A 21,033-nucleotide genomic window follows, 5' to 3' on the forward strand; every position below is an offset into this window, starting at 1 on the left:
GGTTCTTTGTCTTATTTTAAAACCTTTTCCACCTTCTTTCATCACTTGTCTTCATTTCCCTTCACTTTCTGTCCTGTGATTGACAGCTGCTGGTGAAACGTGATCCACATGCGTCTCTGTCCCCGTCGCTCTCTAATTAAAGGAATTATACATCAAGAGTGGTGTGAAATATATTATCAGGAGTGGGAGAGCGTGCTTTGCTTAATTGCACAGAGAAGAGGATGGAAGTGATCACAGCCCAGTAGGGCTCTCTTTTACACTCAGTGTGGCGCTAAGTGAAAGCGAAATACAGCTTCAAAAGAAACCAGTGAGCCCCAAGTCACAGTGTGTAATGTTCAGTTGTTTGGGAAAGTGCAAAATTTTATTTGAATAAATCTGAATTACAATAATCAAATTTGCAGTTAACACAATCGCAGCAGTCTATCTATGTCTCTGTCTCTCTGTCTTTGAGTCAACAATGACCACAATGTTTCTTGCTCTTACATGTACATGGTTTGGCCTCTAGCTTGTAAATCATTGTATGTGCTATACATTATTTAACCAGCAGATGTTAGTAGTGTCTACAGGCCTGTTTTGACAGGCTTCAAGTAAGGAAATTTTTCGTGAAGCAATTGGCTGGGAGGCTTGATGAAGTGTCAAAGCTCATGATCACTACTGTGTTATTTGTTGTGTTTCATACCAGAATATGAAATAATTGCACCAAATTCCAGCTACGATAGATGCTACAAGGTCACACTGACAGTGTTTCTGTAAGCACACAACTCTTTGTTTTTCATCATTTCATCCAATGGAGGAAATTACCTGAAGATTCCAGAAGAAAGAAAATGTGAAGTCGCACTGACCTGGGATTCAAACATGAGAAGTAGAATCCAGTATGAGACAATGTGGAGAAAATATGGAATTAACTATGCATGCGCACATGTCAAAAGAAGTATCTTGTCTACTTTTACCCAATTGTTAATATGCAACCCAGCCATATGATCAAATGAACAACATGAGGATTTACAACTCAACGATTCTTGCAGCAGCATTTTGAGACTTATTATGAGGATGCAGCAGGCCAGAAAATAACATGCTGCAATAAATACCACGGATCACAGTTTGGCATCAGCCATGCACAAAATGTGTCCATTTTTAACAGTATTTCTCAAAGCACACTTGGTGTAAGATTTGATAAGAAAACTGAAAGAAAAAAAAGTGAGACCACAGAACTCTATTACTTGGTCACATTATCTTCCCCCAGCAAATCCAATGACAGAACTTTTCACTGCAAGCAGACAGGTCTCTATGTTTGTGTTATTGGAGTCATTTTCTACTGTTAATTCAGTACACATCTGAGTATCTTCAGCAGAACAGAAAAAAAAAAAAATTCCATACCTGGTCCAGCAAGTTAAGGAATCATTCAGTTCAATTTATTCATATTATATAGCGCCAAATCACAACAGAGTCGCCTCAAGGCACTTCACACAAAATAATAAAAAAATAAAAAATAAATAAATAAAATGAATTACAAGATTAAAAAAGCACAGTAAGAGTAAAAAAGTAAAAAGCATAGTAACATAACATGCCAATATACTAGCCATACGACAGGGAAAACAAGTGCGTCTTAAGTCTGGACTTGGATGTCTCGACAGAATCTGACTGCTTTTTTGACATAGGAAGATCATTCCACAGAACAGGGGCACGATAAGAGAAAGCTCTGTGACCTGCAGACTTTTTATTTACCCTAGGGAAACAAAGTAGTCCTGCACCCTGAGAATGCAAAGCCTGGGCCGGTACATAGGGTTTAATGAGATCAGCTCAGTAGAGAGGTGCCAGTCAGTGAACAATTTTGTAGGTTAGTAGCAGAACCTTAAAATCCGATCTCACAGGGACAGGAAGCCAGTGAAGAGATGCCAAAATGGGTGTAACATGGTGCTTCATGTCAAAAATCTGGCAGCAGCATTTTGAATCAATTGGAGACCCCTAATGCTGGACTGCGGTAAACCAGAATATAAAACAAAATACTTTCAACCAGCATGAAACCACATGAGAGCAAACAACACCACATGGTGTGGTGTTTAAGAGATTCCATAGTGAACCGACACTGCAAAGCTACAGCACATACAGTACAATGTGACACATCACAGAACACGCAATTATATAACAAATTTAGTGAGCCGAGAACAAAACCCTGGGGTACACTATGCTTCACTGTGGAATATTTTGATGTGATACTCTGGGCTGTCCAGGTGATCTGACTGTTGCATCTTAAATAGCTAAGTTATCATCAAAATTGGTTCAAATCCATTTGTCAAACTGACTTGTCAAAAATAACACTGTTTTAGAGAAGTATTGTCAACCGATGCCACTCAATCATTAAAATTAATATCATTGGAATGTGTACCCAGAGTGTGCACACATGGAACGTATAGTTTTTGTGTTGTTTCCACTTTTCACACACACACACACACACACACACACACACACACACACACACACACACACACACACACACACACACACACACACACACACACACACACACACACACACACACACACCCTACCTTGGGTCTTTTTGAATAGAGTCAATGGAGGGTGAACGCTGCAGGCTGCCTTCAGGGGGCAGTGCTGGTCCAGACTTGCTGTAGGGCGATTCCACCACTGTGGGGCAGTACTGCAGGGTACGGTAAGGATCTGCAACATAGGGGTCTGAACCATACATGTCTCCACTTCCACCACCTCCGCTCGAGGTGTAGCCAGGCCCCACGGTGGCATAGTTGTTGGTCCCGCCGCGGTTGCAGTTTCCTGTCGCCGTGCCATGGCTGCCAGTGCGCTGCAAAGGGGCGGAGTCGACACCAGGGGAGGAGGGAGCTATGGTAGGAAAGTAGGGACAGAGGAGATAACTTAAGACATGGTCATGGAAACGCCAGGTGAGATCTAGAGGGTAGGAAAGAAAGAAAGCAAGACAACAGAAGGTCAGAGAAACAATGAAGATCAGGAGAGATGAGGAGGAGAGAGTGAAAGAGGAGGAGCATCACAGCATGACAGTTTAAGAGACAAGGAGAGCAGGTTGTTGGGAAAAATCAAGCATGTGTCCATATGGACCCATAGAGACCCAGGAACAACAACAAGGACCAATGACACAGGGAACAGAAAACAGGAAAAAAAAAGACTGAGATCATTTTACTGCAATGACTTTTTTTTTTTTTAAAAAGGAGAAATCATATTTTCTCAAAAATATTTAAATATATTTGAAAGCAGAGGCTGATCCCAGTGTTAGAATCAGCCTATAAACAATCAATCACATTTATGGGGAAAAAAGCAGTTTCAAAAAGTTGGAATGTCAACATGTCCTGACTTCAGAACAAAACAAATCCTGATCAAAAAACTCAAAATGTGAATCATCAAAATACAACATTCTGGAAACTCAAATATAACTGAAACAATTTTACTCTAATGGAAAAAAAAAATCAGGATCTAAACTAATTGATAAGATTCAGATCAGAAACATTTGAAAATAATTCATTTAGGGGAAAAAATATTGAATAAATTTTAACACCACAGTTACTTGGCTTAAGTCCTCCAGTTCAACTGATGACAAGTTGAGAAGATGTTTGGACATTTACTCCTAACTCCTTCTTGCTTGCCTCTACTGGTGGTTGGCTCTCACTGCGGTATTGTATCACTTCCTGTTCTGGAGCACAGCGGTGTTTTTCTGTATCTATTAGCTGTTTAATCTGCGCAGTTAGATTGATCTAGTTAACTAGATAACGATTTGTTTCACAGTGTAATCTTCACGTGCCTTAACTAAAGCACTCCCTCTGCTGAATCACCTCTAAATTATTTACACATTATTCACTTTGTGTGTTTTTAGGAATCCGCTAGCTTAGCGCAGCTACTAGCTCTTAGCCGATTTAGCATGGCGGCTTCTCCTGTCTCTCCTGCACTTTTATGCTCTGGGTGTGAAATGTTTAGTTATTCCTCGGCCTCCTTTAGCAGTAATGGTACTTGTAATAAATGTAGCTTATTCGTAGCTTTGGAGGCCAGGCTGGGCGAATTGGAGACTCGGCTCCGCATCGTGGAAAATTCTACAGCTAGCCAGGCCCCTGTAGTTGGTGCGGACCAAGGTAGCTTAGCCGCCGTTAGTTCCCTTCCAGCAGATCCCGAGCAGCTGGGAAAGCAGGCCGACTGGGTGACTGTGAGGAGGAAGCGTAGCCCTAAACAGAAGCCCCGTGTACACTGCCAACCCGTTCACATTTCTAACCATTTTTCCCCACTCGGCGACACACCCACCGAGGATCAAACTCTGGTTATTGGCGACTCTGTTTTGAGAAATGTGAAGTTAGCGACACCAGCAACCATAGTCAATTGTCTTCCGGGGGCCAGAGCAGGCGACATTGAAGGAAATTTGAAACTGCTGGCTAAGGCTAAGCGTAAATTTGGTAAGATTGTAATTCACGTCGGCAGTAATGACACCCGGTTACGCCAATCGGAGGTCACTAAAATTAACATTGAATCGGTGTGTAACTTTGCAAAAACAATGTCGGACTCTGTAGTTTTCTCTGGGCCCCTCCCCAATCGAACTGGGAGTGACATGTTTAGCCGCATGTTCTCCTTGAATTGCTGGCTGTCTGAGTGGTGTCCAAAATTGAGGTGGGCTTCATAGATAATTGGCAAAGCTTCTGGGGAAAACCTGGTCTTGTTAGGAGAGACGGCATCCATCCCACTTTGGATGGAGCAGCTCTCATTTCTAGAAATCTGGCCAATTTTCTTAAATCCTCCAAACCGTGACTATCCAGGGTTGGGACCAGGAAGCAGAGTTGTAGTCTTACACACCTCTCTGCAGCTTCTCCCCCCCTGCCATCCCCTCATTACCCCATCCCCCTAGAGACGGTGCCTGCTTCCAGACCACCAATAACCAGCAAAAATCTATTTAAGCAAAAAAATTCAAAAAGAAAAAATAATATAGCACCTTCAACTGCACCACAGACTAAAACAGTTAAATGTGGTCTATTAAACATTAGGTCTCTCTCTTCTAAGTCCCTGTTAGTAAATGATATAATAATTGATCAACATATTGATTTATTCTGCCTTACAGAAACCTGGTTACAGCAGGATGAATGTGTTAGTTTAAATGAGTCAACACCCCCGAGTCACACTAACTGCCAGAATGCTCGTAGCACGGGCCGAGGCGGAGGATTAGCAGCAATCTTCCATTCCAGCTTATTAATTAATCAAAAACCCAGACAGAGCTTTAATTCATTTGAAAGCTTGACTCTTAGTCTTGTCCATCCAAATTGGAAGTCCCAAAAACCAGTTTTATTTGTTATTATCTATCGTCCTCCTGGTCGTTACTGTGAGTTTCTCTGTGAATTTTCAGACCTTTTGTCTGACTTAGTGCTTAGCTCAGATAAGATAATTATAGTGGGCGATTTTAACATCCACACAGATGCTGAGAATGACAGCCTCAACACTGCATTTAATCTATTATTAGACTCAATTGGCTTTGCTCAAAATGTAAATGAGGCCACCCACCACTTTAATCATATCTTAGATCTTGTTCTGACTTATGGTATGGAAATTGAAGCCTTAACAGTATTCCCTGAAAACTCCCTTCTGTCTGATCATTTCTTAATAACATTTACATTTACTCTGATGGACTACCCAGCAGTGGGGAATAAGTTTCATTACACTAGAAGTCTTTCAGAAAGCGCTGTAACTAGGTTTAAGGATATGATTCCTTCTTTATGTTCTCTAATACCATATACCAACACAGTGCAGAGTAGCTACCTAAACTCTGTAAGTGAGATAGAGTATCTCGTCAATAGTTTTACATCCTCACTGAAGACAACTTTGGATGCTGTAGCTCCTCTAAAAAAGAGAGCTTTAAATCAGAAGTGCCTGACTCCGTGGTATAACTCACAAACTCGCAGCTTAAAGCAGATAACCCGTAAGTTGGAGAGGAAATGGCGTCTCACTAATTTAGAAGATCTTCACTTAGCCTGGAAAAAGAGTCTGTTGCTCTATAAAAAAGCCCTCCGTAAAGCTAGGACATCTTACTACTCATCACTAATTGAAGAAAATAAGAACAACCCCAGGTTTCTTTTCAGCACTGTAGCCAGGCTGACAAAGAGTCAGAGCTCTATTGAGCCGGGTATTCCTTTAACTTTAACTAGTAATGACTTCATGACTTTCTTTGCTAATAAAATTTTAAAAAGTTTTAAAAATTTTAAAAAATTACTCATAACCATCCCAAAGACGTATCGTTATCTTTGGCTGCTTTCAGTGATGCCGGTATTTGGTTAGACTCTTTCTCTCCGATTGTTCTGTCTGAGTTATTTTCATTAGTTACTTCCTCCAAACCATCAACATGTCTATTAGACCCCATTCCTACCAGGCTGCTCAAGGAAGCCCTACCATTAATTAATGCTTCGATCTTAAATATGATCAATCTATCTTTATTAGTTGGCTATGTACCACAGGCTTTTAAGGTGGCAGTAATTAAACCATTACTTAAAAAGCCATCACTTGACCCAGCTATCTTAGCTAATTATAGGCCAATCTCCAACCTTCCTTTTCTCTCAAAAATTCTTGAAAGGGTAGTTGTAAAACAGCTAACTGATCATCTGCAGAGGAATGGTCTATTTGAAGAGTTTCAGTCAGGTTTTAGAATTCATCATAGTACAGAAACAGCATTAGTGAAGGTTACAAATGATCTTCTTATGGCCTCAGACAGTGGACTCATCTCTGTGCTTGTTCTGTTAGACCTCAGTGCTGCTTTTGATACTGTTGACCATAAAATTTTATTACAGAGATTAGAGCATGCCATAGGTATTAAAGGCACTGCGCTGCGGTGGTTTAATCATATTTATCTAATAGATTACAATTTGTTCATGTAAATGGGGAATCTTCTTCACAGACTAAGGTTAATTATGGAGTTCCACAAGGTTCTGTGCTAGGACCAATTTTATTCACTTTATACATGTTTCCCTTAGGCAGTATTATTAGATGGCATTGCTTAAATTTTCATTGTTACGCAGATGATACCCAGCTTTATCTATCCATGAAGCCAGAGGACACACACCAATTAGCTAAACTGCAGGATTGTCTTACAGACATAAAGACATGGATGACCTCTAATTTCCTGCTTTTAAACTCAGATAAAACTGAAGTTGTTGTGTGGGCCGCTGAAGAGGAGGTACTGCTGGCCCACCACCACAAGAGGGCGCCCTGCCTGGAGTGCGGGCTCCAGGCACCAGAGGGCGCTGCCGCCTTACGGGAGCAGCCAGGGTGACAGCTGTCACCCATCACTGGACACAGCTGTTCCACTCAGCACGGAGGTATATCAGCAGGACGGCGTCTCCACCTCAGTGCCGAGATATCGCCTTGAGATCGAGGTAACCTTCTCTGCAAGCATATACTGTATAATCTGATAAAACTTGTTAAACCTTTCCAGGACAGCTGACTACCAAAAGCCTATTGCTTGGATAAGTACTCACCTTCCTGCTTTATTGTGACAAGAGGTGGAGGCGGCTTCTCCCCTCTCCGTTTACTGGGTGCTGTCCCATCCACACCTGTGTGTTTGTGCTCTCTCCCGCCAGCAGTACCGGATCCGACGAGCGGAGGCAGTGGCCACCTGGGAATTCGGGACTTGGCGGTTCCAGTACTTCTGGGGTTCGGTGGCAGAGGAGATCTGGGTGGTTCCGGTTCGACTAGGACGGACGTCTCCTACCTTCGAGCCTGCCCACACGACACCAGCAGATTTCGGCTTAAACCCCAAATTATTGATTGTTGTATTGGTTGTGCTTGTTTCACAACAGTAAACTTTGTTATTCACCTTTCTCCATTGTCCGTTCATTGCGCCCCCTGTTGTGGGTCCGTGTACCTACACTTTCACAACAGGATATCTCGGCCAGCGTCATGGATCCCGAGGGGCGTCAACCGGCTGTTGAACGGCCAATGGAAGAACAGGGCACGTCGGCGTCTTCGGGAGGGGTAATCGGTGAGTTGCAGCGGATCCTCACCGCTTTCACCACTCGGATCGATTTAATGACCGAGCAGCACGTTCTCCTAAACCGCAGGGTGGAGGCTCTCGCCGCACAAGTGGAAGCGCGCCCTCCGGGCACCGCTGCGGCTCTCCCTCCCGAGGACCCTGCGCGTGATAGTGACGTTCCACTGGTCGTTCAACGGTCCCTTCCTCCGTCCCCAGAAGCTTACATAAGCCCTCCAGAACCGTACGGAGGCTGTGTGGAGACGTGCACGGATTTTTTGATGCAGTGTTCGCTCGTCTTCGCACAGCGTCCCGTGATGTACGCGACTGACGCTAGCAAAGTAGCTTATGTAATAAACCTGCTTCGCGGGGAGGCACGCGCTTGGGCTACAGCGCTCTGGGAGCAGAACTCACGGCTCCTTCATACATACGATGGGTTTGTGCGGGAGCTCAGAACGGTGTTCGATCATCCCAATAGAGGAGAGACCGCTTCAACCGTGCTACTGTCAATGAGACAGGGGCGTCGGAGCGCAGCTGCCTATGCAGTCGCCTTCCGCATCGCGGCGGCGAGATCCGGCTGGAATGGCACTGCCCTCCGCGCCGCCTTTGTAAACGGACTGTCACTGGTCCTTAAAGAGCACCTGGTGGCGAAGGACGAACCACGGGACTTAGATGGGCTCATCGATCTAGTCATACGACTCGACAACCGGCTAGAAGAACGCCGTCGGGAACGAGGCGAAGGGCGTGGCCAGGCACGCGTCGTCCCTCTCCCTTCCGGTTCCGACCGAGCTCCGCCCTCCCCATGCTCCTCTGTTCCTGCGCTCCGTGCGCCTACGGCTCGCCCTGCTGACGAAGCTATGGACACGAGCAGGGCAACATTTAGGGCACCTGGAGCACAAAGGAGGCGGGCCTACGGAGCTTGTTTTGTTTGTGGCTCGAGTGAGCATCTCGCAAGCGACTGCCCCGAGCGGTTAAACTCCAACGCCCGCCCCTAGAGACTGGGCCAGGGGTGGGCCGAGACATTCACCTGGGACACACCCACATTGCCACACGACTCCCAGTCACGATCCTGTATGAGAATTCAACCCTGAAGGCCCCAGCACTGGTGGACACGGGCTCTGAGGGGAATCTGCTAGACAGTAGATGGGCCAGGGAGATAGGGCTCCCTCTGGTGGCTCTTACCTCGCCTGTACAGGTTCGGGCACTAGATGGCTCCCTACTCCCACCGATCACGCATAAGACACCTCCAGTAACTCTGGTGGTGTCAGGTAACCACCGGGAGGTGATCGAGTTCTTTGTGACTCAGGCCACCTCCCGTGTGGTTCTGGGTTTTCCCTGGATGCTAAAGCACAATCCCCGGATTGATTGGCCGTCCGGGGTAGTGGTACAGTGGAGCGAGACCTGCCATGGGGAGTGTCTAGGTTCCTCGGTTCCTCCCGGCTCCCACGCTAAGGAGGAGGTCCGAGTCCCGCCCAATCTGAAGGCGGTGCCGGCGGAGTACCATGACCTCGCGGACGTGTTCAGCAAAGATCTGGCTCTCACGCTTCCTCCCCACCGCCCGTATGATTGTGCCATTGATTTGGTTCCAGGCAGTGAGTTCCCGTCCAGTAGGCTGTACAACCTCTCACGGCCGGAACGCGAATCAATGGAGACCTACATCCGGGACTCATTAGCTGCCGGGTTGATCCGGAATTCCACCTCTCCGATGGGTGCTGGTTTCTTTTTTGTGGGTAAAAAAGATGGCGGGCTTCGTCCATGCATTGATTACAGGGGGTTGAACGAAATCACGGTTCGCAACCGATACCCGTTGCCCTTGTTGGATTCGGTGTTCACCCCCTTGCATGGAGCCAGAATCTTCACCAAGCTTGATCTTAGGAATGCGTATCATTTGGTTCGGATCCGGAAGGGAGACGAATGGAAGACGGCATTTAACACCCCGTTAGGTCATTTTGAGTACCTGGTCATGCCGTTCGGTCTCACTAATGCTCCCGCGACTTTCCAAGCGTTGGTAAACGATGTCTTGCGGGACTTCCTGCACCGGTTCGTCTTCGTGTATCTAGACGATATACTCATCTTTTCCCCGGATCCTGAGACTCATGTCCGGCATGTCCGTCAGGTCCTACAGCGGTTGTTGGAGAACCGCCTGTTTGTGAAGGGCGAGAAGTGTGAGTTCCACCGCACTTCTTTGTCCTTCTTGGGGTTCATCATCTCCTCTAACTCCGTCGCCCCTGATCCGGCCAAGGTTGCGGCGGTGAGAGATTGGCCCCAACCCACAAGCCGTAGGAAGCTGCAACAGTTCCTCGGCTTTGCTAATTTCTACAGGAGGTTCATTAAGGGCTACAGTCAGGTAGTTAGCCCCCTGACAGCCCTGACCTCACCAAAAGTCCCCTTCACCTGGTCGGATCGGTGCGAAGCCGCGTTCAAGGAGTTGAAACGGCGCTTCTCGTCTGCACCAGTTCTGGTGCAGCCCGATCCTAGCCGCCAGTTAGTGGTTGAAGTGGACGCCTCGGACTCAGGGATAGGAGCGGTGCTCTCCCAGAGCGGGAAGACCGATAAGGTCCTTCACCCGTGTGCCTATTTTTCCCGCAGGTTGACCCCCGCCGAACGGAACTATGACGTCGGCAATCGAGAACTCCTTGCGGTGAAAGAGGCCCTCGAAGAGTGGAGACATCTGTTGGAGGGAACAGCCGTGCCATTCACGGTTTTCACTGACCATCGGAACCTGGAGTACATCAGGACCGCCAAGCGGCTGAACCCCAGGCAAGCCCGCTGGTCACTGTTCTTTGGCCGTTTTGACTTCCGGATTACCTACCGTCCCGGGACCAAGAATCAAAGATCGGATGCATTGTCCCGGGTACACGAAGACGAAGTCAAAACGGAACCGTCGGATCCCCCGGATCCCATCATCCCGGAGTCCGCTATCGTGGCCGCCCTCACCTGGGACGTGGAGAAGACCGTCCGGGAGGCCCTGACCCGTGACCCGGACCCCGGAACCGGACCAAAGAACAGACTCTACGTCCCACCGGAAGCCAGAGCTGCAGTACTGGACTTCTGTCACGGTTCTAAGCTCTCCTGTCACCCTGGGGTGCAAAGGACCGTGGCAGTCGTTCGGCAGCGCTTCTGGTGGGCGTCCCTGGAGGCCGACGTCCGGGACTACGTCCAGGCCTGTACCACCTGCGCCAGGGGCAAGGCCGACCACCGAAAGACCTCAGGGTTGCTACAGCTGCTGCCCGTCCCACATCGCCCCTGGTCCCACATCGGCCTGGATTTTGTCACGGGTCTCCCGCCGTCCCAGGGAAACACCGTCGTCTTCACGATAGTGGACCGTTTCTCCAAGGCGGCCCACTTCGTGGCCCTCCCGAAGCTACCAACGGCCCAGGAGACCGCGGACCTCTTGGTCCACCACGTCGTCCGTCTGCATGGGATACCATCAGACATCGTCTCCGATCGCGGTCCCCAGTTTACCTCGCACGTTTGGAGGAGCTTCTGCCGGGAACTGGGGGCCACGGTCAGCCTCTCGTCCGGGTATCACCCCTAGACCAACGGGCAGGCAGAGCGGGCCAATCAGGAACTGGAGCAGACACTACGCTGTGTGACAGCCGTGCACCTGACGGCCTGGAGTACCCACCTGGCCTGGATCGAGTACGCCCACAACAGTCAAGTGTCGTCAGCCACCGGCCTCTCCCCTTTTGAGGTGTGCTTGGGGTATCAGCCCTCCCTGTTTCCGGTGGTTGAGGGAGAGGTCGGTGTGCCCTCGGTCCAGGCCCACCTACGGAAGTGCCGTCGGGTGTGGCGTGCCGCCCGCTCTGCTTTATTGAAGGCCCGGACGAGGGCGAAGAAACATGCAGACCGGCGGCGGGCCCCGGCCCCCAAGTATCGTCCTGGGCAGGAGGTATGGTTGTCCACCAAAGATATTCCTCTGCAAGTGGACTCCCCAAAACTCCAGGAACGATACATCGGACCCTTCAGAATCCTTAAAGTCATCAACCCCGCCGCAGTGAGGCTCCAGCTCCCGACCTCGCTGCGGATCCATCCAGTATTTCACGTGTCAAGGATCAAGACCCATCACTCCTCACCCCTCTGTACCCCGGGTCCGGCACCACCTCCTGCCCGGATCATCAACGGGGAACCGGCTTGGACTGTGCGCCGGCTCCTCGACGTCCGTCGAATGGGCCGGGGTTTTCAGTACCTGGTGGACTGGGAGGGGTACGGTCCCGAGGAACGCTCCTGGGTGAAGAAGGGCTTCATCCTGGACCCGGCCCTCCTGGCCGACTTCTACCGTCGCCATCCGCCAGGAGGCGCCCGTTGAGGGGGGGGTCCTGTTGTGTGGGCCGCTGAAGAGGAGGTACTGCTGGCCCACCACCACAAGAGGGCGCCCTGCCTGGAGTGCGGGCTCCAGGCACCAGAGGGCGCTGCCGCCTTACGGGAGCAGCCAGGGTGACAGCTGTCACCCATCACTGGACACAGCTGTTCCACTCAGCACGGAGGTATATCAGCAGGACGGCGTCTCCACCTCAGTCCCGAGATATCGCCTTGAGATCGAGGTAACCTTCTCTGCAAGCATATACTGTATAATCTGATAAAACTTGTTAAACCTTTCCAGGACAGCTGACTACCGAAAGCCTATTGCTTGGATAAGTACTCACCTTCCTGCTTTATTGTGACAAGAGGTGGAGGCGGCTTCTCCCCTCTCCGTTTACTGGGTGCTGTCGCATCCACACCTGTGTGTTTGTGCTCTCTCCCGCCAGCAGTACCGGATCCGACGAGCGGAGGCAGTGGCCACCTGGGAATTCGGGACTTGGCAGTTCCAGTACTTCTGGGGTTCGGTGGCAGAGGAGATCTGGGTGGTTCCGGTTCGACTAGGACAGACGTCTCCTACCTTCGAGCCTGCCCACACGACACCAGCAGATTTCGGCTTAAACCCCAAATTATTGATTGTTGTATTGGTTGTGCTCGTTTCACAACAGTAAACTTTGTTATTCACCTTTCTCCATTGTCCGTTCATTGCGCCCCCTGTTGTGGTTCCGTGTACCTACACTTTCACAACAGAAGTTATTGTACTTGGCCCCACAAATTTTAGAAACATTGTGTCTAACCAGATCCTTACTCTGGATGGCATTACCCTGACCTCTAGTAATACTGTGAGAAATCTTGGAGTCATTTTTGATCAGGGTATGTCATTCAATGCGCATATTAAACAAATATGTAGGACTGCTTTTTTGCATTTGCGCAATATCTCTAAAATTAGAAAGGTCTTGTCTCAGAGTGATGCTGAAAAACTAATTCATGCATTTATTTCCTCTAGGCTGGACTATTGTAATTCATTATTATCAGGTTGTCCTAAACGTTCCCTGAAAAGCCTTCAGTTAATTCAAAATGCTGCAGCTAGAGTACTGACGGGGACTAGAAGGAGAGAGCATATCTCACCCATATTGGCCTCTCTTCATTGGCTTCCTGTTAATTCTAGAATAGAATTTAAAATTCTTCTTCTTACTTATAAGGTTTTGAATAATCAGGTCCCATCTTATCTTAGGGACCTCATAGTACCATATCACCCCAATAGAGCGCTTCGCTCTCAGACTGCAGGCTTACTTGTAGTTCCTAGGGTTTGTAAGAGTAGAATGGGAGGCAGAGCCTTCAGCTTTCAGGCTCCTCTCCTGTGGAACCAGCTCCCAATTCAGATCAGGGAGACAGACACCCTCTCTACTTTTAAGATTAGGCTTAAAACTTTCCTTTTTGCTAAAGCTTATAGTTAGGGCTGGATCAGGTGACCCTGAACCATCCCTTAGTTATGCTGCTATAGACTTAGACTGCTGGGGGGTTCCCATGATTCACTGAGTGTTTCTTTCTCTTTTTGCTCTGTATGCACCACTCTGCATTTAATCATTAGTGATTGATCTCTGCTCCCCTCCACAGCATGTCTTTTTCCTGGTTCTCTCCCTCAGCCCCAACCAGTCCCAGCAGAAGACTGCCCCTCCCTGAGCCTGGTTCTGCTGGAGGTTTCTTCCTGTTAAAAGGGAGTTTTTCCTTCCCACTGTTGCCAAGTGCTTGCTCACAGGGGGTCGTTTTGACCGTTGGGGTTTTTCCGTAATTATTGTATGGCCTTGCCTTACAATATAAGGCGCCTTGGGGCAACTGTTTGTTATGATTTGGTGTTATATAAATAAAATTGATTTGATTTGATTTAAAACTCTTCATCTTAGTTGAAAGTCACCAAACACAGAGTGCACTTTCAACAAGTACAAACTCTTAACTATCAACATGAACCCCATCATCAACAACAGACTCAACATTAACTTTCTCCTGATCTTGCCCTCAGCCGCAGTGTGGCATCATGGGAATAAATGCCGTGTTCTCCCAAGATGAAATATCAAAAGTCCGATCAATCTGTACTGTTTCTTTGCCCGTCAAATTTTTTTTAATGATTTTTTTCCAAAACTCTTTTCAATCAAATTTTCAACAACCTAAATATTGAAATTTGTTAAAGAGTTTAGATTTGAATTTGTCAGTTGATTAAAATTTAGATCTAGGTATTTCAGAATATTTTTCTTCTATAAATATTGGGATAAAATCCACTCATCTACAATTATTTGCTGTGGACACACCAGCTATCGCCATCGGCTCATTTTTAGCTTTGTTACGCATTTTCTTCAAACTGTGTTTTTGGGGTAACATCATAGTTGAGAATACTTTGTTAAAAAAATAGTTCCGAGACACAGTATGTTCTCTGCTGTTAAGTATGTTTGATCTGAAGCACTCCAGTCTGTACTCACCACATCACTTTTTACTGTAACGCTGTTATCTTCATTATGCAAATACTTCCTCGGCCTGACACAGCAATGCAACAACGCACACAAACTTCAATAAGCCAATTGTCGAGGAGCTCGAAGACAAATGCAGAAACTTTTCCTGCACTATCAGACATCTGCTTGGTGAGCACAACGTAAAAAAAAAATAAATAAAAAAGACAAAATAAAACATAAAAACAGCAAACTCTCTTTAGAGAGCGAGAGGGAAATTGAATGGGGATTTGCTGGGCGATGTAATCATCCTGTAGTGATGCAGTCAGCTTTCCCGCCATCGTGTCGGAGCAGAGGATCAGTGATATTTCAAGGTGTTAATGTGAGTCTGGGGGCCTCGTTTCTGCGGCTGTAAAAACACCAAGTTAGACGGTGTGGAGGGGAGTCATCTCATCTTTCATTAAGACCACAGTATGTGTGCAGAGAAACACATGCAGAACACGGTGAACGTACTCTTCTGGGAGAACGCGATAAATCACAGGGACGAGGAATTGATATGCGGACCGGCTGATTGACTGGGACTTTACAGCAAACCAAAGAGCTTCTTCAAACAACAAATTAGCCTTTAAAACTGTGGAGAAATTGTAGGAATATACACAGAGTGAGAAGGATGAAGTGAGAAGGATGCAAACACTCCCTTGCAACTCATATTCAAGTAAACGCAGGAAGCCGAGTGTCTTTAGTGTCTCCTTAGTGACGTCTTGAGTGGTGGCATTTAGCCGACCTCCACAACCTTCTTAACTCGCTGACTTTTTACACCACCCAACTGAACCACCAATAGCTGCTTCAAGTGGCTTAAGGGTAGAACACCTTATATCATGACATTCAGCGGGGTTTAGCTGGTGAACGTTTGTTAAACTCTAACTTAAAGCAAAAGCATGAATCTAGCAAATATGAGCATTCATCCATAGACAGTTGACAAGCTAGCTAGTTATGACTAACCAACTACAGTATCCTTTGGTTTGCACCAGACACTGGACTAAAAAAAAAAAGCCACTGCAACTGACCTTAAGAAATGGTATGGTCCACTTTCGAGGTGTCTGAAGTTATATTAGAAGATAGTTCCAGGCATGAAAATATGAGACTGGACATATACTGGACGTAACCTGTGTGACACCACCCACAGGTTTTCTATAGAGACCTGGAATAGTTGATATGAAGACCATATCTGGGCATTGCCATGCTGGCAGCAGCAGCACTGCTGATTCTGGCTACATGACGATGAACTCATTAATACACTAAGAGGTTGACCAACATGCTAACCTCGGTTTGGGTGTTTATTAAATTATATTTTTGTGGACTCTGCAGTGGTTCTCCTAACAATTTCCTTTGGTGTGAACAATAAAACTTATGAGCTGCTTACATTCTCAGTAATTGTGCATTAACAGGGCCAAACAGATCAGGCTACCGATAGCTCCTAAAAAATACTAACACCATTAGCATACAACATTAAATACCATGAGAATTTCACTCAGTGCAAATAATGTAGCAGGAATGTCTTAGATGATCAGTTAGGATGTTTCACCACACAAAACAAGCCGTATTATTCCACATGTATGTAATAAAATACTCCAAAGAAAGCAGACAGCCTCCACAACAGCTAGCAGCCACTGTCAGCGGACAAAGCAGGAAGTGGAGATGTTCGGCTCAACCGCTGTCACTCATAAGCAAACACGCCCTCAATTATAACAGAGACCAAAACCGGTTTTGGTACCAGGCTGTTTCTGCTCTTAAGTTGGACACTTTAAGATGGACGCCTACGGGAATGTGCTCTGTTTTGGAGCCAGCCTCAAGTGGCCAGTCAAGGAACTGCAACTTTTTCTTCTTCGGGTAAAGCTTCATCTGAAAAGCTGTAAGCAAAGCAAAAAAATATTTACAATTACAGGTAAGAAAGTTGTATGAATGAATTGACTCAGCAAAACTGTTCTTTTTACTTCTTCTGGCACAGTTCAGGTTTAACTTAGGGGGGTCAACCCCCCATCCCCAAGTACCCCTAATAATTTGAACCATATGTAACCCTAACATTGAATACTACTCTTTGAAATATTCTGATCAAATCTTATAACCGCTATCGCTCAGCCCACTGGAGCCTGAAGGAGCTTTCTGAATTATGTAATCAAATTACCATATCTTATTCCCCAACTCTAAAAAACAGGTTAACAAAAATCCTTTGCCAACCATGCGGCAAAAAATTCAGGCTTCAAACTACTCCATACTGCTCGCGAGGGTAACAGCTGTGTGATCTCATCGACAGATGCCCTAAATGTGAGAAAAATTCCAAGAATTGGACAGGAAAAGGAGGAAACAACTGAGCGTCTGGGGGAAAAGCAAAAGATAAGGGATGGTGGTACAGTTTAGAAAAGTAGACATAAGAGAGCGGAAACAAGGGCGGCAGAGTGAACGAGAGAATGAACAGTGAGGGTAATGAAGCGACTCCCGTCACAAATCAAACTCGGTCTTTCCTTTTTAAATGGTCAGAGTTTCTGAACGTCTCATTCGCAGCAAAGGCTGGAGGCAAACAACTCCAACGTCAGCGTGCACACCCCAAGAGGATTAACACGCCAAGATATGGCGAACCGCAGAGCAGAAGAGACGGGAGAGACAGCAAAATGAAGAGCAAAAGAAAACAAAAATCTTCTGTCAGATTATTCACACAGCGTGTCCTGATGTAGCCGCAGACGGAAAAACAAAGGCCACAGCAGGACGCCAACGAGCTAGAGAAAATCAGAAAGAATGACAGCAAATTACAATTTCAGCATCCTTTTGTTTTCATTCTCTTATTTTATATTCAGCCTCGCCACACCTCCAATGCATTCCATTTTCTTCTTCACTCCATCTTTCTAGCCGTTCTCCTTCTTCTGTCACCTTAACTAAATGCAGCACCGCCAAATTTATCATTTGTTCTGGTAATGGTGTGTTCTGACTGATGACCTTTGAAGCCAACATCAGCCTGAAAAAAATTACCGTGTGCGTTTGTTTGTGTGCGTATCTGCTGTTGTGTGTGTGTTGTATCAGTGTGTGTTTGCACTCTTTATTAGAATGCCAGAAAAAGGACCCATTGGTGTGACGGAAAGCTACAATCAGTATTGGGACTCAAAATTACAACTAAATTTTATTCAACAACAAATGGCAGGGCGAGGTGCCTGACGAATCTTGTAACTTTCCAATGCTGACAACTTGACACACGTTGAGCCTCATGTTAATGTAGCATGCAGGGGCCTCAGTGTGGAGGACCCCAGTGATCAGAGAAGGCAGCCGGGACCCCAAAGTTTCTCCTGGCTGCCACACATTGATAGTGACTTTTGAGATGTGAGGATTGAGCTGTTGTCTGCCTGCATGGTTCCCATCCAGGACTCAAGGTGGTTTCATGGTGTGGTGGATGCACTGAATGTAACAATGAAAAATGGATCACAAAGATGAGAACATTAGTCAACGTCTCTGCAAGCACCCTTACAAATTGTGGCCCTTTCCTTTAGGGTCTACGACTCTGTACAACTTCCAAATGCTACTTAAGAAAAGCAGGAGGTCCCCAGCGGTCATACCCACTCAAATAAAGTACACAGCTGCCTGTAGTCCTTACCGTCTCACGGTAAATGAACAAAAGCATGAACACTTCAACTTCAAGTTTTATGAAAAATAATCTTTCGACACAGCAGCTGAGACAAATTTCCCACCCTGACATTTTGAGATCTGTGCCTTTATTGTTGGGGTCCGAGTCCACCTCCAAGTGGTGCCAGGTTGACAAAATTAGAAGTGCATTTAAAATAAACTTAGACTAACATATATTTACTGGACACGCTGCATAAACTAATATCTAAGAAATAATAAAAAAAAAAGACTTGTTTTTGGGAACTGACTTAATTTTTGTCTAAATAGAAAAATAATCTTGTCAAGCATTTTTTTAGATATGAAAAAATGTTCTCATTTTGGGACAATGTATCTCACTTTTTCTTAAGTTTTTACAGCTAATATTAAGCTGTATTTAACCACTAACAAGGAAAGGTAATGGATTTCAAATCCTCCAAGCAAAGGAACAAGACTGTTTTCCTTATTTTACGACAGAGGCTAATCTTAAAATAAGAATTCCGTCTAGTTTTAAGGGACAGTTTTAAGGGACAGTTTCTAACCAAGTAAATTTTTCTTACCCCATTGGCAGATTTATTTGCTTAATGCAAGACAATTTGGGTTGATTTTGGATTATTTGACTTATTTTGAGAGGGGACAGTTTTTGCAGTGCAATTAAAACCACTTTTAGATACACTGATCCTCCAAGAAATAAAACTTGGGAACTACTGGATTAGAGCACATTTGTGTCAGGTTGCAAGGTCCTTTGGCTCTACACTGTTTCCACCACACAGAAAGCAACAATGAAAATGTAACACAAAGATGAGAACACATCTTTACTTATCTGCAAGTAACCTCATGGTGCACAGTTTTGTTGTTCTACTTCCAAATACCAGTACCACAGTGTTCATACAGTACGTACTGAAGTAAAGAATGTAGCTGAATTTAGTCCATACACTCTGATGATAAATGAACAAGAGCATGTAGTCACAACTGGTCAGAAACAAACTTTCACCAGTTGAGAAGGACACCCCACAAAACAGCATAAAGAACAACTCCAGCATGTTTCCAGGTTTAAACACCAACTGTGCAGTTCAATGTGGAAGATGGAAACCAAAATAAGATTCTTCACTGAAAAGGAGGCTCGTGGCCTTTGGTAGATGAAGTGTCAAAGCGAAATGGCAAACGTCTTGCAGCATTAAAGATCCAACCTTGTCTCCTTTCCAAAATGTCAAATAGCTACACTTTATGCTTGCTGTTTAGTGACACGATATGGACATGGAGCGTAGCAGCAGAAATGCTTGCAAATGTCATGTAATCTGATCATTACCTTGACTAAACTGACAAATGAAAAAAAATTCCTTCAAATATTGAAAGGGAGCACTTTTCTAAAAAAAAATATCACTGTTCGAAAACTATGACTAAGAATGTAAATGGAATGATTTGCACAGCACTTTCATACTCAAAGCACTTTATAGTGATGCTTCATATTAACCAATTCATACACCAATGTCAGGGTGCTGACATGCAAGGGACTCAACTCCACACCCAGAGCAGCTTGGGGATTAAGGACCTTGCCCAAGGGCCTTCATGGATTTTAAAGTCTGAAGAGGATTTGAACTAGGATCCTGTAGTCACAAGTCCACTGCTTTAACCACTCGACCCTCACCTTCCTGTATAACAAAATACTGCATTAAAAGCAATCCTTAATGAAACTAAATATTCAAAGCACCTCCACGAATAGTAAAAATGAGTGGTTTATCCATCTACCCACCTATCTAGTTATCCTTGGTCTAGTTAATAATGCATTTAATATTTCTTTTGCACAGTACTAATATATATATGAGCTGAATTACCCGTTCTATGCATTGGTAAAGAAGAATTGTAGCCATGTCATTGCATATTTCATATCACTGTAGTTAAGGTACAGTAAGTTGCATTGCACTGTGTGTACGTTGCCATCATTAATTTTCATTGAGCAACTTGTGACATTCACAGGACTCAAGTGAATGATGATTAAAAAGATGATAGCAGGTGGGATATATAATGTTCGTAGTGTCTCTGCAGATGATTCTCCAACTCTATTACATTTCATCTATTTAGCACTTGGGGATTTACGACCCAACACCCCTCACTTCTTGGGAGACACAGACAGTCTACCAGTCAGTCTGCATGCTGTACACAGCAGGTACATTTTAAGTCAAAAAGTGCACGCTTTAACTCACTTGTGGCACGCACTGGCTCATTTGGATTCAAATTAAAGTGCATCCTAGCCAGCTGCTACTATGTAATAAGCAAAGTGTGATGCTTGCTACCTGATCCGAGTACCATGTGAACTGTGAAAATAAGGGCTCCAGTGAACGTGCTGTGATTGTAATTTACAAGACTGACGTGTGTGTGTGTGTGTTTGCGCACGTACGCCTTCAACCTAAGGGCTGCAGTGACCTCCCCCTCGGTGCCCCCAGTCACCATAGCAAGTTTGGTGTTTGTTGCTTATTTACTGTGGCTGTACATAGCGGATACACAGGCACACGTGGTCAACTTTATATATTAAATATATACAGTGAGACAAATAACTATTTGATCCACTGTTGATTTTGCAAGTTTTCCCACCTACAAAGAATGGAGAAGTACACTTGAAGATACACTTGAAAACAAAATAAAAATACAAAATAAAACAAAATTAAAAATAAAA

At 45.5% G+C, this 21,033-nt stretch overlaps 1 protein-coding gene across 2 annotated transcripts in view; it reads right to left on the minus strand.

Moving 5' to 3' along the window:
- ctnnd2a (catenin (cadherin-associated protein), delta 2a) overlaps positions 1–21,033 on the minus strand; it is a 923,305-nt gene that overhangs the window by 384,830 nt on the left and 517,442 nt on the right. For both annotated transcript variants that reach the window (XM_034165435.1, XM_034165372.1), the window contains exon 12: positions 2,549–2,855. In XM_034165435.1, coding sequence (XP_034021326.1) covers positions 2,549–2,855 — 307 coding nt within the window. The remainder of the gene's footprint in view (positions 1–2,548; positions 2,856–21,033) is intronic.

Source organism: Thalassophryne amazonica, chromosome 1 (genome assembly GCF_902500255.1).
Source record: "Thalassophryne amazonica chromosome 1, fThaAma1.1, whole genome shotgun sequence".
Taxonomy (NCBI): Eukaryota; Metazoa; Chordata; class Actinopteri; order Batrachoidiformes; family Batrachoididae; genus Thalassophryne; species Thalassophryne amazonica.